Raw genomic sequence first — 26,631 nt, 5'->3', positions numbered from 1 at the left:
GGGAATGATAATTTGCTCTACCAATCTTATTTGCTTCATGTGAGAGATGATGTTCATGACAAAACTGCAGAAAACTGAAAACTGCCACACAGTTGTTGGATGCTATGACTATTAACATTATAAAAACACTTCCAAATTTCTCAGTACCCCGGTGTGTGTGTGTGTGGGGGGGGTCCCTCTTGTTATTCTTGGATTTTCAGTGAAATCATTATAAGGGTAATGATTACAAAAGGAATGAGGTTAATTTAGTACTCATGTAATGCTAGTCATTTTTCTGGCCCAGATTTTTAGCAACAAGAGAAAGTAGGGATCTCACCTGTCTAGCAAACAAAGGAGTTCTATTCTGTACTCATTCTGTATCAGATTATTCACGGAACGCCTTGATTGTAAATGGGAGGTCTGGGACAAATCCCCCTGTGGGTCTGCAGGAGAACAAACTTCAAGAAGCCGGATCTTTAAACACAGTCAAACTTGGCTCCTTCTGATTACACTGAGGATATGCAAACGAGCCCACAGTGTCTTTTTGCCAAGTGAAATAATCAAGCAGAACAATATGTGGCCATGTTGGAAGTGACAGAAAACAAATTTAGACCTGTTGTAAACCTGTGATACAGCACACTCACTGTCCCACACACACCTCTCTCTGCATTAGGCCAGAAGGGAGTCAGTCTGGTTCAAAAAACTTTATATAAAAGCTTTCCACAGAACAACTAACCCTACTCATGGAAAATTAGAAAATGAACATTTGCTCACCTTCTTTGAACAGCCTATCATTTGTATTCATTACTTTAATCAGGTACTTGATGTTCTCGATTTTACATGTAGGTAAAAGAAGGCTAAGAAAGAACAAATAATTTGACAAAGCTAGAAAGTGGTAGGGTCTGGGTTGGAATGCAAGGCTGTCTCCCTTCGATGCTTTTATGCTTTCAAAATTCTATTACTAATACAAATTAAAATACCATATGGACTTGTTTTTCATTATTCTCCTTAAGATTCCAAGGTTCCCTTTAATGAGGGCTAATATCTGGTGGGGAATCACACTATTAAACAGATCACATTAGAACAATGGACACTATTCTTACTATTCACTTTACAGGGTAATGGACACCTTCAGTGCATTACAAAGGAAACTGGCTGAAAATTAGAACGGTGAAGATTTTTAATACTTTGAAATAACTGTTTAAAAGTTAAATGCACATATTAGTTACATCAAGTTAAATACTTGAGATTTTTGAAACCAACTATTTAGTCTGGATCACATGATTAATTTCCTTTTAAAAATCAACAATTTGGTATCAGAGTTCACATCTGACATTCCTATTTTTATTTTTACAAAGATATTCAATACTTTGATTAGTAATTAAATATAATGGAGAAAATACTCCTTTCTTATCCTGAGGCTTAAAACAAGGTAAACATGACTTCTTATTCAAGAGGTACTTTTATAAAGTGAAACATCACCTGGGATATTACTTTGAGTTAAAACAAAAAATTTCTTAGATCTTAAATACGGCAAAGGTGGGACGAAGTCTTACAGAACCTTACGATTCCAAATAAAGTAAAATAAAATAAACAACTTAAATTATAATCTTGTCTGAAAAGAAATAAAAATCATAGAAAAAAACAGGAATTGCTACCATTTATTAGTTGAAAGCTACAAAATAAGTGGGTCTGTAGCAGATAGGAGCCCACACCAGTGATATTTAAGCACATGCCTGGAAGTCATAGGAGCAAAGGGGGTAACTAGGCCCTTAGTTGGCAGGCTGGGTCCACCATTAGGTGGTCTCTTGATTTAATGATGAAAATACTAAGTAGATCACCTATTGCCTTATATATTTTCAAATTAATTCTTAAAAAGACTATGATTGGCCATATATAGTGGTTAACATTTTTTTTTCTCTTCAGCAAATGTTTTAACCACAACAAGATAGGGACAGTAACTCATTGGTGAGCACTTGAGAAAAATCTTAGTAACTAGAATCCACATGAGTTCACCAGGAGTGTCTATAAATTCTTATGATCTCAGTTTTCTCCTCTATAAAAGGACAGAGTTGGGCTAATCTTTTGTCTTTAATTGAAAAAAGCTTAATTATGGCAAAAAATTAATAACATCTACCATCTTACTCATGTGTAAGGTCAGTAGTGCTAAGTGTATGCACATTGTTGTACAAAAGATCTCCAAGACTTTTTCATCTTGCAAAACTGAAACTCTATACTCATTGAACAATAACTGCACTTATCCCTCCCTCTAGCCCCTGACAGCAACCAGTCTACTTTCTGTTTCTATGAATTTGATTATTTTAGATACCTCATATAAGTGGAATCATAAAGTGTTTGTCTTTTTATGACTGGCTTATTTCACTCAGTAAAATGTCCTCAAGGTTCATCCATGTTTTTACATGTGTCAAACTTCCTTCCTTTTTTAGGCTGAAAAATATTCCACTGTATGTAAATACCACATTTTCTTTATGGATTCATCCATCGATGGGCTTGCTTCCACTTCTTTTGTGGAAGCTATTGTGAATAATGCTGTGATGAACATGGGTGTACAAATATTTCTTTGAGATCCTATGTTCCGTTCCTTTGGATGTATATCCAGAAGTAGGATTGCTGGATCATATGGTAATTCTATTTTTAGTTTTTTGAGAAACATCCATACTGTTTTCTATAATGGCTGCGCCATTTTGCTTTCCCATCAATAGTGAACAATGGCTCTAATTTCTCCACGTCTTTGCTAACATGTGCTATTTTCTTCTTCTCCTCCTCCTCTTCCTCTTCTTCCTTTTCTTTTTCTTATAAAATAATGGGTCCTAATAATGGGTGTGAGGTGATGTCTCATTGTGGTTTTGATTTGCATTTCTTTAATGACACATGATACTGAGCATCTTTTCATATATTGTTGGCCATTTGTATATCTTCTTTGGAGAAATGTCTGTTTAAATCCTTTGCCCACTTTTTAATTGGGCTACTCTTTAAGTGCCAAAATTCAATCATTTTTATAAAATTAAATCTCTTTCATTTCTGAGAGGATTATTTTAGAGTGAGAGACCAAGCACATTTAAACTTCAGCAAGTCATTTGATCGAGACCCAAGATATCCTTATGGACCTAAGATGGAGGGCTAGATTATAATGTCATTAGATAAATTTGAAATTTACCATGTGCCTGTACCCTAAAAGGGTTAATCATTAAATCAACCTCAAATTGTAGAGAGCTAAGCTTGTGCCAACCTGCCTGTTTGACATTATCATTAACTGCTTGATGATGATACGTTTATGAAACTTGAAAATGACCAAAATCTAGGAAAGATACCTGATTATAGAAATAAGATGTATAGAAATAAAATGTACAGGCTAAAATAATGACCCAAAAACAACAATTGAAATTTTACAAATAAATATTATAGCTTGCAGTTACGTTAGAGTTCTTGCTTAAAGAATCCCGTGATTAAGCAAATCTACTAAATAATTTTTTATGTAACAAAACCAAAAAAAAAAAAAAGAAAAGAAAAGAAAAGAGGAAAAAGGAAGACTAATAAATTTTAATGAAGACTTGAAGTCTCAGTTGGACCCAGAAATAGCACAATGAAATTGCTCCAAAAATTTTTATATATGGCACTTTTAGCAAAAAAACAAAAACAAAAACAAAAACCAAACCAAATAAACAAACAAACAAAAAAACATTCATTGGCAATACTGAGTAATGATAAAAAATATCATGGTCCTTTTCTACCTTCACTGATTTAAAAATACCAAAAAGGTCTATTCTAAGAGCCATGTTTTTAAGAAGGGCTTTGGGGCGCCTGGGTGGCGCAGTCGGTTAAGCGTCCGACTTCAGCCAGGTCACGATCTCGCGGTCTGTGAGTTCGAGCCCCGCATCTGGGCTGATGGCTCAGAGCCTGGAACCTGTTTCTGATTCTGTGTCTCCCCCTCTCTCTGCCCTTCCCCCATTCATGCTCTGTCTCTCTCTGTCCCAAAAATAAATAAACGTTAAAAAAAAATTTTAAGAAGGGCTTTAAAAAAGCAAGAAACATTCAGAGGAAGAGGAAGATGGGTAAGGAAAGGTTGGAAGAGCTACATGCTCTTTAGACCAAATTAAAAATTAAATAAAGGATGTAATAGGTACTTTGGAATTTGGATGATAAATGCACCAGAGGTTACAAACTGGATCTAGTACATAGGTTTGTTCCTTATTAGTTTTGTTTTTGTTTTTTCTAATTTGAGTTAGTGGTCAACAGTTTTTAAAAATGAGGGGATTTCACATAGAAGTTTTGATTTCAGACTTACAAATGCAGACTTTGAGCAGTGGGAGCCATCCCACAACCTCTTTGGGGTGGTGAGATGTCCCTGTCTCTGAAGGTCTCTGGCAATGGTCAAATAGAGCCTGGATAGTTTCTATGGTTCCTCCCAAAGTTCTCTAGTTTTATAATCTGATTTGACATACCTTATTTAGACTCCTACTGTACTTTTGGCTTTCTTGCGAAGTAACTGATTTAAAGGTAGTGATGAATATTTTTCCCTGAGTGTCCTCAGATCCAGTATTGGTCTTTTCTCCTCAGCTCTATGCTGAGGCTGACTTCTATGGACAGTATCAGTGGGCACCCTTGTCCTCTGGCTTCCAGTCAGGTTCAGCCAATGGGAGACATTGGCAGGACAAGAAGAACTGCCCAGGGCAAGAAGAGTATGGTTCACATGTTTGTTCCAAGGCTTTCCCCTTGCTGAGTTGCAGAGGATTGACTTCCTCCCTCTATTAAAGGCCAGAGCCTTTGAACAGCCCTCTCTCCAGCCTCAGCTGTGTTTCACAAGGTAAGGTAACCAATCATTCATTTGACTCCTCAAGCCTTGGATAATGCCTCCCACTTCTGCTAGCCATGGGTCCTTCACCTTATTGGTTTCTCCTAATTCTGCCAACACCTTCATAAACGGTCTCTTTATGAAGTTCTCCATAGTGTGTCTGCTTGTCCCTTTTGCTTTCTGCCAGAATCTTGGCTGATACAAAGCCAATAGCAGAGATCACTGTGGTGTTGTATCAGAATTCTGTCACCAAAGGGTTAAAGTGACCAGGAGCCCTTCCCATTGGCATGGTGGTGGGCCAAAAGAGTTAAAAGCTTCCCAGAGCTTATTGCTGGAGCAGCTGACACACTGGGTACATGACTCAATATATTTTGAGAACAATAAAAATACCTTTGAGAAAAATTAATTTATGGTTAAAAATGTTTATGGAACATGACTTAGTTATAAGTTTTGGGTAACTATTGTTCTTTACTTTGTCGAAAATGTATAGAGACTGGAGAATAAAGTACATCTTGAAAATCTCTGTAGCATAAAAATAACTCTTCCGGAAAACTTCAAACCATACAAAGCAGTGCTCTATTCCTCCCTCCGTTCCCCCTCCCCACCATCCAATTCACTGTAATGTTCAATTTTGGTTTGAAGAAATGGCTGAAAGACAAATTGCCTTACAACAGGTCTTCTATGAAATATGGGAGAAGGCTGCTGACAGAGTGAGTTAAAAACTGCAGTGTTCGCAATCTGGAAAACATCTGCCTTGCCCCGAACTGTAAACCACCACATTGTAGAAAATGGTTTGTGACAAAGCAGAACCCAGGGCGGGTGTTTGTAAGGTTATGGGACAAGTCAGGGCTATTCAGGCACAGAACTGGGCAATGTGCCTTTTGGCAAACTGTTGCAAGCCAAGGACTTAAAAGGAAATACAAAAGTAATAGGCCAGGTATGAAAACTGCAAATGGAGCCAAATGGCCCACTAATTTTTTTTTTTTTATCATTGGGCACTCTATGGTGAAACTGGTTGAGGACTAAAACAATACCGCTGTTTGGAAGTTCTAGTTATTTGGTAGAGGTCTCTCAGACGTGCTAGCCTGGCTGGCGGAAGAAACGTGGCCTCTAGACTTAATCTACAGTAGAATAAAGGACTGGGGTTTGAAGAGGAAAACACCACTACAATCAAGATTCAGCTTCGCCATACAATTTGAGGGAGGAACCAATAGAAGATCTCAGTTAGCTGGGGGAGAGAAAGAACGTAAGTCTTGTGGTAGAATACAGCCAAAGTCAAATGGTCAGATCATGCAAAAGCTGCTCCCAGAGAAACAGGCCCTTTCCATGGATCTGCCCCCAGGGCTGCATAGAAAAGCAATGATAAGGGCTACAGTGAAACTGTGAACCTGGGAGGTGTGCCTAGGTGCCAGTTGGAAAGAACATAGGCAAATGTTTCTTTTTCGACGTAGTTTCCACCCAACCCACAGTATTTGGCTTGGAAGGTGGCCACAGTGACTAGAGGTAAAGGCGTAGTGAATGAAGGTTTGCAGGCAGGATCTCAGGGAAAATGGCCAACTCTGAGGACTGGGGACGTGGGGCTGCCGGGAAGGGAGGAGAGGTGGATTTAACGGGAAATGGGCAAACATTGCGAGCCCTGCGTGGAGCTGCTGGGGGAGCTAGTCCTCATCAGGGCTGAGGCTGAGTGGAGCACCTAGGGTCTCTCAGAGTAGATGACTTCCTGGCTGCGGCCCTACTCCTGCATGTGTGGAGCTGCAAATAAGAAAATCAATGGACAGCATCCCAAAGACCTAGATGGTTCATAGTGATCAAAAGAAGGAGGAAAATGATAAAGCATCGTTTATTCCTCTGAATAACCTAGAATTTGTACTTTAAGGTAACTGTGCCATGGTGAACAGAAGACTGGACCTAGAATCCTGTGGACCTGGTTTGAATCTTGGCTGTAGTAAAAACAACATTGCCTCAGCTTCTCCATCAGTAAAACGGAGAGGATACCTTTATCCTGTGGTTATTATGAGGATTCATTAACTCAACACATTTTATTAAACATCAGCTAAGTCCCAGGCCAGATGCTGGTGTTAAGGAACCTGGCACAGTGTTCGACAGACCACAGTCATCACTAAAATGCCAAGCATGTAACAGCGTACATAAATGTTCAGAGCTATAAGACAGTGTTTAACGTGATTCATACTTTTTCCATCAGATTCTTTCACTAGATTGTAGGCTACATGAAGGCATGCTTTGATCTACCCTGTTCACAAAGTCTGAAGCATAGTAGAAACCCAACACAAACTGGTTTCAGTGAGTGACTAAATAAATAATTAACTGTTCGAGTTGTTGTTAGATGCCTGGGATAGGGAGGAAAAGACAGGGAGGATGGGAGGTCAGGTCTCGCCCAAACTATCTTTTGTCCTGTCACTTCCTCCAAGCACTGGCTTGGGCACATGCGGAGTCCTAGCCAATTCCCAGAATTCAGAGCAAACATATTTGGTTGTGTTTAATTTTATGTTCTGTCTTAAAGCGAAAGTTTGCAGATAAAACGGTCTGTGGCAGACCGTTCTCAAATGTCTTTATTCTAGAAAGTACAACAAATGCTCACATTCTGCATTTAATTAGGCCTCAACTCCTTTTAGCCTTACTTGGTTGAAACGAAAACAAAAGTTATCAGTAGGAAAATGAGAAACCACATGGAGATTTTGAAATCTCCTCAACTTTTACTTAACTAAAGAATGCAGGAACGTTCCCATGAGATTCCATCCCATTTTCAGAGGGAGAAGGGAAAGGACTCATTTCAAATCTGCCCCACACGATTTTAACTCATTGTAAGATGAAAAGTTATCCTCAGTCTCTCTCTCTCTCTCTCTCTCTCTCTCTCTCTCTCTGTATATACAGATACACACATACATAAATCATAGAGTACACAAGACCAGCCATAGGTTTGAGTCCTGAGTTCATTTCTTATTAACCATGTGGCCTTGGAAGTTATTTCACCTCTCTACGTCTCTGTTTTCTCTTCTAGGGTAGAATAAAATGCAACTTACTGGATTACAGAACTATTATACATGAGATAATGCTAAGAGTTAAAAAACTCTTAGCACGGTCTTTGGCTCATTATAAACACTCAATAGATGGCAACTGCTGTTTAATGTTATTTTTTTAAGTTTATTTATTTGTTTTGAGAGAGAAAACTAGCAGGGAAGTGGCAGAGAGAGAGGGGACAGAGGATCTGAAGAGGGATCTGTGCTGAAAGCAGTGAGTTTGATGTGGGGCTTGAACTCACGAACCGTGAGATCATGACCTGAGATGAAGTCGGACTTTTAACCAACTGAGCCACCCAGGCACTCCTGTTTAATGTTATTATTATTATTATTATTTTCTTAATGTTTTTTTAAATTTATTTTTGAAACAGAGAGAGACAGACCATGAGCAAGGGAGAGGCAGAGAGAGAGTGAGACACAGAATCCAAAGCAGGCTCCAGGCTCTGAGCTGTCAGCTCTGAGCTGTCAGCACAGAGCCCGACGTGGGGCTCGAACTCACAGACTGTGAGATCATGACCTGAGCTGAAGTCGGATGCTTAACCAACTGAGCCACCCAGGCGCCCCTAATGTTATTATTATTTTATAGTTTAAATTGTATAATTTTTTAATAATATATACAATATACTATATTCTATAGTCTAAATTGTATAATTCCTATCCAGTCTCAGGGTTCCTCAATCCTGGCACTATTGACATTTTGGGTTGGATAATTCTTTGTGTGGGTCATTCTGTGCATTGAAGGGTGTTTAGCAGCCTCTCTGGCCTCCACCCAGTAGACACCAGTAGCATCTCACAACCCCACCCAGGAGTGATGACCAAAATATCTTGAGACATTGCCAAATGTTCCCCAGAAGGCAAAACTTCTGCCGATTGGGAAGCACTGGTATAGAACAAAGAGCAGTAAGTATCCTAGACATAGCAGACCTAGTTTCTATTAGTTGATTTGTGGTCTTGGGTAAGTCTTACCACTTCCCTGGGCCTTGGTGAAAGAGGGCAGGAAATTCCTACTTTATCTTTCATAATTGTGTAAGAATGAAAAGAGAAAAAAAATCAACTGCCCTAAAGAAGTGTTATCAAAGTGGGATGCTATTATGATTAGGTTGCTAGAGGTGGTCTATCCAGAGGCAATTCTGAGAAGCCTTGCCTGGGCACAACAGCTGATGCCAGCCTGTTTTCCTTTTTAGTTCCCACACGGGGGAGCCACTGGCCTCTCAGCAGCTGCTTCCAGATCACATGTCAAGTGTTCCCAGTGTCTTTAATGGATGTCTTTGTGGCTTGGCTTGAAGAATTCAAAAGGAACTGTTTTCTTTCAAAATGAAATGAAAACGTTCTTTTTAATAAAAATTATTATTGTAAGTGGTGAAAACTGCCTCGTCTTCTCTAGGCTTAACATTCTAAATCTATCTCACATGACTAGACCTAACCAGTCATCAGAATGTTAACTGTGTCCTCTGCTGATTGATATTCAGAGAGAAATACCCTGAGGGTTTCTAACATCACTGTACTGATTAATACTGTAATAATACAGAATAATACCACAATGGATTTCCTTATTGGCAAGGGAACACTTTTCGATGTCCTATCATATTATGAAAATCTACATACTGGAATTCAGAGGTGAGGCCTATTGTTATTCTTTTATTTATTTCTGAAAAATCTTTAAATGGGAGATAGCAGAGTGTTTGGGAAAAGAGCATGAGTTTTGAGTTTGGTCAGAGCTATACGTAGGTAGATGAGAGTCCAAGGTCTAATCTCACCATTTGTGTGATTTAGACAAGTCCTTTAGTCCTTCTGAACCTCAGTGGACTACATTAATAACACCTACCCCACAGGGTGGTTATGAATTTTAAATGCATACAAATATGTAAAGCATGGGGCACTGTGCAGGCACCTGGTAAGTGTTCTGTAGATGTAGGTGATCTTTTTCTCTCTGTCCAGTCTGAAAGACTGTTCAAGGATTTCTTTTATCCCTCAGAGTGTGTATTTGGTCTGATTGCTTCAGGAAGGTCACTGACATGAAAACAGTACTTTTTAGATAGAACTTAGAGTCTTGACTATACTAAACTAATTGTAATAGAGCTCGAATCAGCTAATCAACAAATTTTCCAGTTTATGAACAAATTATCTCCCTTTTTCTGTGGGGCGTTTGTTGGAAATCAAGAGTCAGAAGTCATCTAAAGGACAAGAGCATTTACCCAGAGTGGAGTGAACAATGTGTTTCTTCCTTAAAACAATTCATTTGGTTTCCCTGAGGACACATCTCAGTATTCTGAATTATCATGGTAGAGTAGCAAGAAGGTGAGCTTAGAGTCAGACAGACCTGCCATTTACCAGCAACATAGGGTTAATAAAACCCCTGTCACAGGGATGTCTGGGTGGCTCAGTTAAGCGACTGACTCTTGGTTTCAACTCAGGTCATGACCTCATGGTTTGTGAGTTTTAGCTCTGTGTCGGGCTCTGCAGCTGGCAGCACAGAGCCTGCCAAGATTTTCTCTCTCTCCCTCTCTCTCTGCCCCTCCCCTGCTTGCACTGTGTCTCTCTCAAAATAAATAGATAAACTTGAAAAAAAAATACTTGTCACAGTGTAAGGGTGAGTATAAATAAAGCCCATGACAACCCCAAGTACCATGCCTGGCACATGGAAGGTGCTCAGTGAGTGTTGCTTTTATCCTTGACTCTCTTACAGATCTTTGTACCTTAACTAGTTTAAGAGAAGAGGTGGAAACTAAGTAAATGATTATAAATCTACATTTTATTTTTATTCCTCTCCTATTAATGTTGAATATAGCATGTGGGAAAAGTCATGAGTTACTAAGAGCAAACCATTTAAAAAATACAGGATAATTTGCTTTGAAGTTTCCAATGGTGGCTCTGGAAGAGTTTTACATCATAATTTGTTCTTTATGCTGCATATGAAGGCATTTTAAAGTCCAGACCACAAAAGGGGTCTGGTCACCTCCTTCTCAAACTTGGCATGTTTAAGCACCCATAAAACCATTTTGCAAGAGAAGACACTATGGTAACAGGTAACACATAAGAATGAAATTATAGAATAAGTTTCCCAAATTCTCATCACTAAGGTTTCTTTTTAACATTTTTATTACTTCTTCCTATGGACCTCTTTAGTATGTTTTAGCTTCCTCTTCTTTGTTCCATAACATTTGTGCTAACTTCTATTGTATCATACACACTGCATTGTGATTGTAATGTGAATCACATTTTATTTCTCTTTCAAACCCCCTACTCCACAGTGGGCTCTCAAATAATATTTGCTAAACTCAGAGCAAACATTCCTTATGTAGACTGATACTAATTAGAGTAGATTCCTCTTTATATACTGCCCAGACAATAATTATAATAGATAATATTCGTTAAGCATTTACTATCTTCCAGATTTCCTAGAATTTTTCAGTTAACAACTCATTCATCCTCCCAGGTGGATATCATTATTAGGTCCCTGTTATTGTTATGGCTTTTCCTGCAGTGACATCGTACCCTCCCTCTATGCTGGGGAAACCCAGTTGACATTATCTATGAGAAGAAGGACCAGGAAGATGAGTCAGTTCCAAAACAGTCCCAAATTCCAGATTTCACCCTTGCTTTCATGGTCTTTCTCCTACCCTCCAAACATTTTTTCTAGACAAAAAAAAAAAAAAAAAAAAAAAAAAAAAAAACCCAAAAAACAGAAAACAAAAAACTGATTCAGGTATTTCATTTTCTTTCCACACTTCTGCAGCATAAAAGGATGACACAGAAGACACAGTTTATCTATACTCTGCCCTGGATGACTGAGTAATGGGTGCACTTGGACATGGACCATTGCAGGTAATATCTTTTACTACATAAATGACTGTGACAAGTGGTTTCACGCCTGCCCCATTTTCCCCACGAACCACAATGGTTGTAGGAATAAGGCAGTTTCCTCCCCGAGAGTGTGCATTGGTACCCTAAAAGGTGTTTTATGCAGAAACAGCAAGGTTTACCTGTCTTAGAAACCCAGTTTGAGACCAAACAAACACTATCCATCTCCTTTGCCCCTCATAGACTCTCCTAAGGGCGGGGGGTGGGGGATGGAGAGGGGATTTTTAAAGGTGACTGAATACGTTAAAGGCATTTACCACATGCTGGGATGTCACACAGGTCAGACTTAAAGTTTTCATCCAAGGTGAAGCACCAGGGGGCCTCCTTCTGATTCCCCGGATTGCGGCAGTAGGAATGGCCTCCGTTCAGTTCTGGGAAACGGAGAGCGGTGAAGGTGTGCGTGTGGGGGTACTGAGAATTCCACGGCTGGCACTGGCGCCCTGATTTGGTCACGCTGACGGTCCCCCGGTAATCCACACCTGTGCTGTTATAGCACTTGTGGTCTGAAAAACAGAAGAGAAAGGCCCAAACTGAGAGCAAGAAACAGGAGATGCTGGAACTTCCAGCCAGCAGTTTCTGGAGGGAAGACGTGCAATTAAGCTCATGGCTAAGGCTTCCCTGCTGGTCAGGGGCCATGTGGGCAGTCTCCCTGCTTGCTGGGCTGGGACATAGGTCCTGCCTCACAGTTACATTCCTGGGAGGATTTAAAGCTTATGCTTCAGGAATAAAACCAGTCCTCCACATGCATTTTTAATACTGAACACAGAAAAAAAAAATCAGAACTGGGGGCACAGGAGTAATTTCCTAGTGAATGGCTCAGGAAAGGTTCAAGCTGAACTGCTCTTTCCATTTCTGCTTGATGTCTTTAGACATGAATCGTGTGATAAAGAGCCTAGTTCCCAGCAAATGTTCATTAGGAGCAGTGAATTATGAGTTTCTCACAGGAGTTGGGGCCACCGTGTGCTGATGCAATCCTCTCCCCAGGTGACCACCATGGCACTTACTTGAAAGCACTGTAAAAATCCATTAAGTTGAAATTAAAATATGGAGGGGTAATGATAAAATAATAGTAAAAATAGTAGTAGTGAAGATATCACTATTATTACGTGCTCAGCGTAGTTCTAAGCATTTTAGATGCATTAACTCATTTAACTAATAGAATAATATTAAATACCAAAAGGAAACTAAAAAATTACCGGTAAAACTTAACTCTAGGTAAGTGGAAAATTACAGAGGAACAGAGGTGAGAAGAGAGTGGAGAGAGGCAAGCCCCATGTATATATTTTTAAAATTGGGGTACAATACACATATCGTGAAATTTACCGTTAGTGTCTTTAGAAGATTCAAAACATTGTGCAACCTTCACCACTATCTCATTCCAGAAGACTTGTATATCATCTCAAAGGAAACCCTATACTCATTTAGCAGTCCCTCCCCACACCCCCTTCCCCTGGTCCCTGGCAACCACTAATCTGCTTTCTATCTCTATGGATTTGTCTTTCCTGGATATTTCATATAAAAGGAATCACACAATGGCGTCTGGCCTTTTTCACTTACGTAATACTTTTCTTAAGTTTCAGCCATGCTGTAGCATGTAACAGGATTTTATTCCTCTTTATGGATGAATAATATTTCATTCTATAGGTACACCACAATTTGTTTAGCCACTCATCCACTGCTGGACATTTAGGTTGTTTCTACCTTTTAGCCATTGTGTATAGAGCCTCTATGAACACTTAACACACACAAGTTTTTGTTTGAGCACCTATTTGAAATTCTCTGAGTGTCTACCCACGAGTGGCATTGCGGGGTCATACGGTAATTCTATTTAAGTCATTGAGGAACCAACAATTATATTTATTTTTTTTTAATTTTTTTTCAACGTTTTTATTTATTTTTGGGACAGAGAGAGACAGAGCATGAACGGGGGAGGGGCAGAGAGAGAGGGAGACACAGAATCGGAAACAGGCTCCGGGCTCCGAGCCATCAGCCCAGAGCCCGACGCGGGGCTCGAACTCACGGACCGCGAGATCGTGACCTGGCTGAAGTCGGACGCTTAACCGACTGCGCCACCCAGGCGCCCCACCAACAACTATATTTAAACATTTATTATCGGGGTGCCTGGGTGGCTCAGTGGGTTGAGTTTCTGACTTTGGCTCAGGTTGTGATCTCCTGGTTCGTGAGTTCGACCTCCACATGGGGCTCGCTGCTGTCAGTGCAGAACCTGCCTCGGATCCCCTGTCTGTCTCTCTCTGTTCTGCCCCTGCTTGCATGCTCTCTCTCTCTCTCTCTCAAAAATAAATATTAAAAAATAAAAATAAAAATGTATTCTCTTCATGAAGCTTCTTAAAGATAGTTACTGCATGTAATCTACTGAATGCTCAGCCCCCACACAGTATTTAGCCCATCGGAAGGTAATCTGACTACCAATATGAATCATTACAGATAAAGGTCCAGTTTTCACTGTGCCATGGGGTTGCTGGCCCCCAGGCAGCACAGAAGGTCAAGAGTCACTTACTTTTATTTATGGGATCCGCCATGGGAATTCCAATCCGGATGCAGTTTGCGGCTTCGGGGCTCTCCGGCTGGGGGAGATCTTCACAGTTTGGTAGTTTCAGCCTCATCAGGATCATGGGATTTGATCTTGCAAAAATGTACTCTGTTTGACACAGGACGTTCTCCAGGATTTCACATTCATCGCGACACAAGTCCCGGGGCTTAGGGATGGATGAGGTTTCGTCGCAGTACGGGAAGGCATAGTGGCACAGGGAAGGAATGGCAAACTGAGAGCACTTATCAGATAAGTGGCTGGAGGTGCCAATCATGGTGAAGGCAGCTGGAAAACAAACACAGTTATTAACTCCCAGGGGCCAGGGTTTATCTCCTTCGGTTATCTAGTCAACAGATATCAGATATAAACACACACTGGAAGGAATCCGCTGTGCTCAAATAGACAAGGCCAAGAAGAGATTCAGTTCAGATGTCCAGGCAGCTTACTTTCACTGGCTTGAAAAAAAATCATTTTGACTACAAAGTTAAAAAAACAGGATTAAGTTACATATGTACCATTTCCTAATAAAAAGAATTAATTAGGTTAAAGCACAATATATTTTTCATTTTTACTACAAAGCAAAGAACTTTGTGTTTCATCCGGTACGTTTTATTAGTTTTGTGCAGCTTCTAAAACATTTGACAGCTGCAGGGCAGAACTTGCTTTATGCGGCGGCTGAGGCTGATCACAGGATTTAGATCTGTGTCTTGCCTCTGAATTGGATGACTTTGGGGAACTTGTCTAATTTCTTGTGGCTTGAATACTTTCTATTCCATCTTCTGAAAATGAGGCATTTCTCTTGGAGGTTCTCAAAAAAGCACAACTCAGTGGTTGCAGTGTGTGTATTAGTGGTCACTTAGCCTAACCTCTTATCCAGTTTGGCATCCATGTATAAAAACAGTACTAGCGTCCCTTTGCAAACCTCCATTGACAAGAGCTTCTACCTCATCATAGATGGGTGATGAAACATTAACGTTGGAACTCCCATTTATTTTTTGTGAATACTTAGTGAAGAGTGTGTTAAAATGTTCTTATGTTAAGTTAAAATGTGCCTTCAACAGCCCCTCCCATCAGTCCTGCTTCTGCTTTCTGGAATTTCACAGAGTCCTTCTTCCTGAGAGCCTGAGGTCTTTAGCAAGGCAACTACAACTTTCTATGGTTGCTTCTCCTGGTTGAATAGCTCCCTTGGGCCCCTCTTAGTGCCTTCAAATTCCTCATAGGACATAGTTTCTAGACTTTTTGCTGTTCTGTGTGCCTGCCTCAGGTTTGTTCTTGCCTCATAAATCCTAAGGTTGCCAGATAAATAAACTACAAGGCACTTAGTTACATTTCAATTTCAGATAAATATTTGGAACACACGCATACTAAAAAATTATCCACTGTTTATCTGAAATTAAAATATAACTGGGTGTTCTGTATTTTTATTTGCTAACACTGACAGCTTATCAGATTCTCATAAGGGCAATTTTAATGGCTTGAAGGGGTACGTGGCACTGAGGCATCACCACACTAATGCAGTAGTTCAAGGCCACTATAACCACCAGAACCAGGGGTGCAAAATTGTACAAGATGGCCTATATTACTTCACTCCTGCATTCTAGGAAGTGCTTCACTATTAGATTCAAAAGATACTTTCAATTCAGAAAAATGAGGGGTAAAATATAGAAGGCTAGAGCAGGAAGAGACATATGATCATCTTGTCTTATCACTCACTTCACAGATGAAGAGACTTTCATGGAGAATACGAGATTTCCCCACAGTCACAGGAATGGCATCCAGAATTCTGGACTCTAAATTGTTTTAGCACTTACGGGACTTTTAGTCTACACAATGTTGTTTCCAAATAGTAAGCTCCTTGAGGGCAGAGATGTAACCTGGCTTATTCACCACACTATCGTGTCCCCAGAGCCCAGCCCAGTACCTGATATACCAGAAACACTAATAATATTTATGGAGTGTCTGAATAAATGAAAGACTTTTCAGAGCATCTTTTCCCTCTAAGAGCAATAACCTTCAATAAAGTATTGTAATGCACATTCCAGAGCACAGAGATCGTATCTCAGGCTTCTTTGTGGTCCTGCTCCTAACGCCTGTGCTTCTAACCTCCAACCCCTAACCATTTATCCTTTGTTAAAAGAAGAGCTCAAGAAAACTTTCAGTGAGAAAAATAGTTATACAAGGTATCAATACAATGTCATTGGCGTTACTTACCTGTGATCTGATTTTCTATTTCCCCTTGCATGTGCAAAGACTCCATATAGACAGTGCGGTTGCCAATAAATCTTGCACATGCAATCCCTCTGTATGGCTGACAGAATCCGTCTTCTTCATACTCATCTCTAAAACCAGAGCACAGACATTAGCTGGTGCAATATATCCACATTCAGTCGGCTCTGACTGTGCAATGCGCTAAACGGTCGCTAGGGGGAGAAGCTGGGCACATTATCCCAAAGACTGGGCCGAGTCGTCAGGCTCGGCCTCAGTTCCATCCATCACTTCAAACATCTGCTGGTCACGTTGGTCAAGTTTCCTTCACCCCCAGAAAATCATTCTAAGCACAAAAATCATCCTTAAATATGGGAGAAAGCACTTTTATTTTCGCAGCTGGTGGTGGGCTGGAAGATGATGTAGTTATAAAAGTAAAGAGGAAATGAGTTGGAAATCTGGGCACATGTTCTACAGTTTTTTGTTTTTTAAGCACAGATTATTTCTGCGTCATTTGCTACAAAGGCGTGGGTGCATTATCCACAAGACCCACTCCAACTGATGTGTCAATTAGGAGGCTCCGTGGGGTGAGAAGCTGGGTGCAGCTGGAAAGAAACCAGAGGGCAGTCCAGTTATGTGGCTCCTCACTGCTTAAGACCCATTATCTCTACCCTGCAGAGAGAGGTCCAGGCAAACTGTGGATTGCACAATTTCAAGAGTCACTAAATCCCAGGAAATCTAAAGAAAATGGCAATGGAAATCTTGCTTTCATGATTCCCTGAAAACTTTTAAAACAATCTTAAATTTTTAAAAATTTTTTTCAAGTTTATTTATTTATTCTGAGCAAAAGAGAGAGACAGTGGGGGAAGGGCAGAGAGGGGGAGTGAGAGAATCCCAAGCAGGCTCTGCATGCACCGCGCAGAGCCCAGTGTGGGGCTCGAACCCACAAACTGTGAGATCATGACCTGAGCCTAAACCAAGAGTCGGCCGCTTACCCGACTGAGCCAACCAGGCCCCAATCTTAAAAAACGTTGTTACCTCAAAATTATAATAATAAAAAGTAGGGGGAGTAGATTTTATTCTAGAGACAAAGGGTAATGTGGCTAGTGACAGTCCCAGATAATGTGGTTAGTGACAGTGTGGCAAATGGCTAGAGATCTAAGGCTAGAAAGTAGGACCCACGATGGCAGATTCAGCCTGAAAGGATAGAGGCCATAATATCCTACAAGGGCCTACGATAAACACAAGACAACGGAGTACAGAATAGTCAGCTGCTTCTCAAAAGCAGACCACAGCCAAACAAAAGGCCACCTGCTAGGCTTCTGGGCTGACTTCCACCCTGGATGCTCCTCTTCTGTTAACCTGGCTGGAACCAATACGCTGTCTGAATGAAAATATTTTTCCTCTTTGGTTTCTTCTAAGTTAAAGTACTGTAGACTAAAGTCAGGAGAATGAAATTGTCTTCCGGGGCTTAACATTGCATGTCCTTAGAATCTCTCCGAGTCCTCTGAGCTACGGTTTTCTTATCTATAAGAAGATAATAATTGACCTCTCAACCCTAGGAGTGAAAGTCATGAGGATCCTATCAAATGTAAAGGCTTTTAAAAAGTGCTATTCAGAGGTCACACATGCTTATTATTGAAGTATTTATGATTACCAAAGAAGACAGTTATTTAAAGGACAATTATTTACTAAGCTCCTACGTTGTAAAATCTACTGTAGTCAGCCTTGTGGCGCTAGACTTCACTGCTTGGGGGTTCAGTGTGGGAGTCTAGAAAGCCTGCTCTAACAGGAAACCAGGTGAAAAAAATCTGATAAAGCTGGTCATTAAAAGCCCAGTTTCCAGTGGCTCTCTACTCCTTGTTCACTCTAACAGTCATTTTGAAAGTGGAGATGGAGAAAGTATCTTCATTTTAGTTCCCAAAACAGTTTGTATTGCAAAGCTCTTAAAAACTTAACCTTCAAGTACACATACAAACGGATACATCATATACCTGACTTGAAGACATTGAAATTTTAATGTTGCAAAATCCTGCAAGCACTCCACATGTTTACTTTCATAAATCCTAGAGTAATGTTGAAGCCTTTTTGGCTTAAATTTTACTTGGGTTGTAAAATTAACCCCGCTTTTATTGGGTAACTAATACCATAAACCTATGGGGAGAAAGAAGTTTCTCGATGACCTAGCCTTGGATGTTGGAAACCAAAGTACTGAGACCAGAATGCACTTCCACACCACCCCCTGCTATGATGATGATGCTTTTCTATCCTTAGGCATTAGCAGAGCCCTGGACTTTTAAGGTGTCATTATGAGAACACTTCTTCCTCCCCCACGTTAAACTCTCAAGGCCTCAATTTATATCTCTTGGGAGGACAAAACCCTGGAATTACCCCCAGATATAAATCCCCAACCTACTGGGAGTTCCCATATTTTATGTGTGAGGCTTAGGCTAAACTTCTTACCACCTTTCCAGTTCAAGACTCTAAAAAGACCCTTTGAATACTTTTTTTTTTAAATAATAAAATGGAATGCAATTCCTTGGCTGCATATTTCTTATCAAGGGCTTAGAGCTGCAGGTGTAGTGAATTTTTGACTGCACCCAGAATTCCTGATATTCTGACCGGTTTCTTAGAAACAGATATGAAAAGCAAAACAAAACAAACAAACAAACAAACAAACAAACAAAAACCCAGTATGTAATGTCATCTGCTAGGGAGTAGTTCTCAGCCCTGGCTGCTGGGAAGAATCTCCTCAGAAAGCTTTCAAAAATACCAACGCCTAAGCCCCACCTCAGACCTATTAAATCATACTCTCTGGGGATGCAGCATAGTACGCATGCTTTTAAAAAAGCTCTCAGGTGATTTGAATGTGGTTGAGAACCACAGAACTAGAAAAACAAACCTCTATTAAGTGTCTGCCACTCTGTGCTGGGTACTATGCTAAGTGCTTTCTTCCAAGTAGCTCCTTCTGTGGTATCATTATCCTTATCTTACAGAGGGAGAGATTCAAGTTCACAGGAGTCACTGGCTCAAATTCACAAAGCCAGTTATTGGTGATTGGTGCAGAAAGGATTTAAACTTAAAGAGCAAGCTCAAGCCATGACACCGTGTTGTTCGATCTATAATGATGTTCTGCTTTTCAATACTACTTTTACTTACATCAGCCTAATTATAAATAAGAGACTTTAAAATCAGCCTTTATTCTGTGCCAGAAACTGTGAAGTTTCATTGGCATATAGAATTGATATTAAGTCACTTAATCCTGACAACGATCTTATAAAAAAGGTGAAGGTGTGATCATCCCCACTTCACAGATGAGAAAACTGAGGGTCAGAAAGAGCGAAGACCTGGTGTAAATTTACACAGCAAGCAGAAGAGCTAGATTTGCCCCAAACTAGTGCTTGCAACCATAGTATACAACTTTTCTCTGAACAGTTTGATTATAAAAGTTTTTGCACTGCTTACAAGGGCTTTCTGCTGTGAAGATGTTTTGGTGTCCGCTTAGGTGGCAAAAAGGCTTTCTTTTAAACATAGAGTCACAGTCACCTTTCCTGCTTTCCAAAGAGGGGAACCAATGCTCCTCCAACATTCATGAAAAGCTCTCTGCTTTTCATCAGCTCTCTGCTTTTCTCCAGCTCACACTTCTTTCATCATTAATGTCCTCCATGCTTAGCAAATTAAAAACACGGAGCACAAGGCAGCAAACGCGCAAGGGCACTTGCAATGAGCGTGCCTGAGACTGCGTTCTTTCTGCACAGAAGAAGAGTGCATTTGTGACAGGGAAAATGGAATTTTGCACAAGTGCCACCTACCTCACCATGATGTCAAGATGCAGGGGAGCTTTGTGATGGGGACTCAAGTTTCTCATAAAGGTAATTTAGTAATCACATTGCCAACCCCTGTAGCCTTCTAAGTTCACTGTCATGTGATAGGGAAGAGCAGACCCAGTTTGCCTTCCACCTCCAGGGTCTCCCCAAGGGGCCTATGAGGGATGGTCATATAGGGCTAAAAGTGACCACGACCAACATGGCAGCAGTAGGGGTATCCATCCAGGACCCACTGGAAACCCAGGAAAGGGAAATGCTACTACTGCAACTGACAACCCAAGGGCGCTTTACAGCTTTAGAAATTCCTGGCCCAATTTCTCAGGTCAGTGACTAAAGCAGAGAACTCTAAAAGTAGAAAAAGCACGTTGTATGATATGGGACATTTGGAGACTATCTGTAGTTTGGGGAACAGAGAGAAGGAAAGGGGGAGAAAGGATTGGTGGTAGATGGGGTAGGGGGACTGAAAAGATGCAGAATACCCCAAACTGATGCCCAAATGGAGTTGTGCCAATCTTGGACTATGAGAGGCCCATGACTACTCTTCTCAGAGCTTCTAGGGAGGGCAGTGTCCAGGCTCTCAGAAGGCTGCCTCAATTTAAGGGACACAAGAGGACAAACTCAGTGTTTGTCCTACACCTATGATTTAAAAAGAAACCCTGAAATATGACTGCAAAACCTGACAAAATTCAAATGAAGTCTGTAGATTAGTTTGTATCATACCAACAGTAATTTCTTACTTTTGATGATCGCACTATGTTTATGCAAGACGTCAACATTAGGGGGAATGAGATGAAGGACATATGGAAACTCTCTGTACTATTTTAGCAAATTTTCTTAAATAAAAAATATTCCAAAATAAAAAGTAAAAAAAAAGAAGTCTTACAGGATGGGAGAGGGGTGGGAACCATACTGTGTGTAGACAGAACTGGAGATGTGGTGGGGTGAGGAGTTTAGGAAGGCCATCAGATGAGCTCATTGAATCTTTTTAAAAAAATTTTTTTAATGTTTATTCATTTTTGAGAGACAGAGACAGAGCACGAGTGGGGGAGGGGCAGAGAGAGAGGGAGACACAAAATCCAAAGCAGGCTCCAGGTTCTGACCTGTCAGCACAGAGCCTAACGTGGGGCTCAGACTCACGACGCGAGATCATGACCAGAGCCGAGGTCGGACACCCAACTGACTGAGCCACCCAGGCGCCCCGTTGTTTAATCTTTATACTAACCTTATATCACGCCTTCTGGGTCTATCCCTGGGTAGCTGAATTCCCATCACTAAAAATTCACTTACTTGCATGAGGCTTGGCCTACTTCTAAATTCCAACGCTTCCAGGAGAGGTGACCTATTTGGTCAGGAAGCCCTTAGTGTAGACTGATATTTGCTAGCTGTTGTGGGCACTTCCTGCAGCCTAGCAAGGAAGGCTGGGGCAACCGATGAGAGGTCCGTGTGTGGAAGACGAAGGCAATCTTCCCTGACTTTCCACTTAGATCTGGGCCTAGCTTCATGCCAGCATGACGGAGAAGACAGGCTGGGGATGGAGGGTGTGGGACTCATCAATACAGGGCATCTCTGTCCTCTGGTTCATTATTCACTTTGTCACTCAGTGATCTTTTCAAACATAGACCCAATCAGGTCATTTCCTGCCTAAAATTCTAGTTTCCCACTCACTTCAGTTTCCTGACTGCAGCACACAAGGCCCTTCATAATCTAGTTGCTCCCTAGTTTTTCAGTCTCACTCCTGCTAGTCAACCTATGAACCTGATGATATTTGTCACATGAATGACTTTGCTAGTCTCAAAACAGGGAAGGCAATTTGCTATTCCTCTGGCTTGGCTTATTTTCTTCCTGAGGCCTGGAATGCCTTCTACCCTCTTTTCATCTTGTGAATGCCTTCTTGTCTTCAAGATCCAGATGCTAAGTACCCCCATGAAAATGACTCACTGACCATCCCCCCACCTCCCCAGCCAGTGTCTTTATCACACCCCTCCCACACACCTCTGACTCCACATTATGTCTGTCTGTTTAGTGTCCACGACTCTAAGGCAAAGACCATGTCTGATTCAGCTTCCCTCCTCGAGGCCCCTGGCATAGCACACACCTCAGGAAACACTTGCTGAATGAGGCAGAGGCTGCTGCTAAGAACTGTCCTCCTCCAGATCTTCAGAAGTAGAAAAAAAGGCCTGTTGCCTGACCATCAACCACTGAAACAGATGTAATAGATGTGGGGCTGTCCCAGGCTGGCCCAGTGACATGCCTGAGGCACCCTCCAAACTGGGAGCCACTTTCTTCTTTATCAGATTTTACACAGCAGCATGGGCAGGCCTAATAGACTTTTTGATGAGTTAGGCCCTAAACAGTTCCCTTTTGGAGTAATAAGACCAGTTAAAATGCATGTCTCTCCTTAGTGGGAAGAGAATGGATGTAAAGGTATCTTGCTAACTATAAAATCTTACTCAGGGCGCCTGGGTGACTCAGTGGGTTAAGCATCCAACTCTTGATTTCGGCTCAGGTCATGATCTCATGGTTCGTGAGTTGGAGCCCTGTATCAGACTCTGCACTGACAATGCAGAGCCTGCTTGGGATTTTCTGTCTTCTTCTCTCTCTGCCCCTTCCCCACTCTCACTCTCTCTCTCTCAAAATAAACAAATAAACTTAAAAAAGATCTTACTCAAATAAAAAAATAGTAAGCAGGTATTCAAACAAATACCAATATACAAATGTTCACAGCAGCACTATTCATAATAGTCAAAAAGTGGAAACAACTCCAAATGCTCATCCCCAGGTGCAGGGATAGACAAAATGTGAGTAGATACATGCAACAGATTATCAATCAGCTATAAAAAAAGGAATGAAGAACTGAGACATGCTACAACGTGGAAGAATCCTAAAAGCATTACGCTAAGTGAGATAAGCCAGACATGAAAGGCCACATATTTTACGATCCCATTTATATGAAATGTCCAGAATACATAAATTCATAGAGACAGAAAGCAGAATGGTGGTTCCTACGTGGGGAGGGAGCAATAGGGAGTAACTACTTAATAGGTACGGAGTTTTATTTTGCTATGAGGAAAATACATATATTTTTTTAATTTGGGGGGGGGGAATGAGTGGGGGAGAGGGACAGAGGGAGAGAGAGAAAATCTCAAGCAGGCTCCACACTCACCTCAGAACCCAATACAGAGCTAAATCCCATGACCCTGAGATCATGACCTGAGCCAAATTCAAGAGTCCGAGGCTCAATTGACTGAGCCACCCAGGCACCCTGATATGATGAAAATATTATGATACTAGATAAGCAATAGCAGTTACACAACATTGTGAAGGTGCTAATGAAGGTGCCAATGGCTCGTTTTAAAATGGTTAATTTTAGGGGGGCCTGGGTGGCTCAGTCAGTTGAGTGTCTGACTTCAGCTCATGTCATGGTACCGAGGTTCATGGCTTCAAGCCCTGTGTTGGGCTCTGTGCTGACAGCTCAGAGCCTGGAGTCTGCTTCAGATTCTGTGTCTCCCTCTCTCTCTCTCTGCCCCTCCCCCACTCATGCTCTGTCTCTCTCTCACTCAAGAATAAATGAATAAACATTTAAAAAAAGGTTAATTTTAAGGATATGTGAATTTCACCTCAATTAAAAAAATTGTTTCTATATATCCAAGGGACAAGGTTGAGGCACCTTGGGAGCGGGCCAATGGTTGGAACTTCAAGCTTCAGTTCTGGGGAGAAGTTTTGCAGACCGGCTTTGCGGGTCGCTTCCAAGCAGACTAATCTGCTGTAAGCACTGGCAGTTTACACAGCATCAGCAGGTTTCTTTGTTCTGATTCTCATGGCTCTTCAACTGGAATGCCCACAAGCCTGCAGCCTCATGTACACAGACTGCAGTGAATGAAATAATCCAACACTTTTGAATATACCCCACTCAGTCCCTCTTAAGAGCTCCATTTTGAGCCATGAAGAAGAAATCACATCAAGCTGCCGGTCCTCAAAGCTCTGAATTTTCGTTTGAAGGAAAGCTATCACACAGCTCCAAGTAGTCCTGGGTGTATTATAGTATCCCCAGGTGTGCTCCAGTGAGCAGTTTAGCAAAGTGTGCATCATCTTCTCTCATTTGGGTACTAATTTCTTTTTTTCCCCTCCATCTATCTAGTATCAAAACATTTTCATCATTGCAAAAATAAATCTCCATACTCATTTAGTAGTTACTCCCTATGTGTCCCTCTCCCCAGCTCCTGGTAACCATCAATCTGCTTTCTGTCTCTATGAAATTACCTATTCTGGAGAAGCAAAAATAATCTAGCAGTGCCTGCCCCAAAGACCATCAAGGCCATAGGTAGCTGGAAAGTATCCCTTATAAAATTTGTAAATCAGGGCACATATTAGCTACTTAGTTAAAGCATAGCCATGGCAGATCCACACATCATGCCCCCCAGGCCCAGCTCTAATAACTGGGTACAAAGCTTCCCATCTCAGAAGTAGGGTACTCCCTTGGGGGGTACAGTCACATCTCTTAAAGGTGAAAGTCCACTGTCATTTATTTAAAAGGGGAAGGAATACATATACGATTAAGAATCCAAGGGGCGCCTGGGTGGCGCAGTCGGTTAAGCGTCCGACTTCAGTCAGGTCACGATCTCGCGGTCCGTGAGTTCGAGCCCCGCGTCAGGCTCTGGGCTGATGGCTCAGAGCCTGGAGCCTGTTTCCGATTCTGTGTCTCCCTCTCTCTCTGCCCCTCCCTCGTTCATGCTCTGTCTCTCTCTGTCCCAAAAATAAATAAACGTTGAAAAAATTAAAAAAAAAAAAAAGAATCCAAGTAAAGAATACAAAATGATTCTAATATGGATAAATGATCAGAGACACGGAAACTTTAAGAATGAATTAGAATCTGATGTGGTCTAAAAGTTATACCTCTTCAAAAGTATTTCCTTCTGTTTCCTAAGAAGCCTGGGCCATGAAGTGTCCTGGGTTAACTGCAAACCAGGAGGTAGGAAAATAATTTAATTTTTATTAGTTATATCTACCCATCCTCAGAGGAGGGGCATCAGGACAAACACAGGTAGAGACATGGAACGAGTTGGTGGAAATGAAGGAGAGAAAGTGAGAGTCTTGGAAAGGGAGCTGTCTGGAGAGCCAAGAGTAGACTTTACCTCGGGCTGGCTGTGACTGAGATTACAGGTTAAATATGTGATTCCAAACTTAATTTAGATACTATGTTCTCTAAAGACCAACCTGTAAGTGGTCATCAAAGAGGGTAATGCATTAACAGAGTTGACCTTTAAGGTCAGCTTTGAAAGTAAACCAGCCAATCCAGACCCATCAACCCAGAGGGGCCATGACTCACAGAGAGGACCTCAATCTAGAAGGCTGAGAACTCACCTAACTCTTAACATCCCTTCTTCTCTCCCTGGAACACCTCTGTGAGCACAAGAAATTCTGAGGTGACTGTGTTGGGTATCCTGTGCTGTTACCCACACCTGGACACCAACAATTGTTAATACTAATTTCCTCACCAAGAGTCCCTCACTCTTTCTCACACCACTTTTCGGCTTTAAAAAATTAAATTTTAAAAGTTCTTTTTTTCTTGGCCATGAACCATTAAAACAAACAGATGAATAATGTTCTGTCATAGTTTCCAGAGCAGCACATAATAGTTCCTTGTGTCCAACTTAGAAATGGGAAGGTATTGGCTTTGCTTCATAGCGATGTTTGAAAATGCAAGGGTTGCATTTCACTTTGGAAAAGGAGCAGAATTACCCAGGCTTATATCTCACAAATGTAATGTGAGAGAAAATTATGCATGTAATATATTGTATTCCTATTTAAACACACATTTGAAATGATAGGACTGCCCTGTTACCTATTTGTAAGGATATAAAGATCACTAATAAAAAGAATGAGTGATTTTTGCCCTCTCCTATTTACTGAGGCTTTTGTGGTAGGTTAGACTGGGGTGTTTTTACTTTTCCTCCTGTGAAGGGTCTACTTTGCCCCTAACCTTAGGCTGGAGCTGTGATGCATCGGTGGGACTTGAAGCCCCCAGTTCAGCCCCCATCCACACCCCCCACGTTCTCATTAGAAACTCTTTGGATGTTCTTTGGCAGTTCTCCAAATATCAGGCCCTCAAATAACCCCTAAATTTGCCCATTGAGAATAAAAGGAGTTTAGAATAATATGAAATTCACACATACCAATCTGGTCAGATTTTCTACCACAAATGTTATTAAGATTGCTTTGATTTGTTTTTCACTTTCCTTTTATGCCTTTGGCCATGGATTGAAAAAAGAAGAGTTCTGTGGAAAGAGTGGTAAAGGGAATTTAGGGACTGCTTAGAAGGGTTTAATTTCATATTGCTACTCAGAAGTGGGGTGAAAC

General features: G+C 41.1%; 1 protein-coding gene across 2 annotated transcripts in view; it reads right to left on the bottom strand.

Moving 5' to 3' along the window:
* ROR1 (receptor tyrosine kinase like orphan receptor 1) overlaps window positions 1-26,631 on the bottom strand; it is a 398,988-nt gene that overhangs the window by 23,230 nt on the left and 349,127 nt on the right. For both annotated transcript variants that reach the window (XM_023257832.2, XM_045035962.1), the window contains 3 exons: window positions 16,454-16,581; window positions 14,210-14,527; window positions 11,949-12,194 (listed from right to left, as the gene is read on the bottom strand). In XM_023257832.2, the coding sequence (XP_023113600.1) occupies window positions 11,949-12,194; window positions 14,210-14,527; window positions 16,454-16,581 (692 nt within the window). The remainder of the gene's footprint in view (window positions 1-11,948; window positions 12,195-14,209; window positions 14,528-16,453; window positions 16,582-26,631) is intronic.

Source organism: Felis catus, chromosome C1 (genome assembly GCF_018350175.1).
Source record: "Felis catus isolate Fca126 chromosome C1, F.catus_Fca126_mat1.0, whole genome shotgun sequence".
Classification (NCBI taxonomy): domain Eukaryota; kingdom Metazoa; phylum Chordata; class Mammalia; order Carnivora; family Felidae; genus Felis; species Felis catus.
Note: the sequence above shows the minus strand (reverse complement) of the source record. Positions and strands in the feature narration are given on the sequence as shown.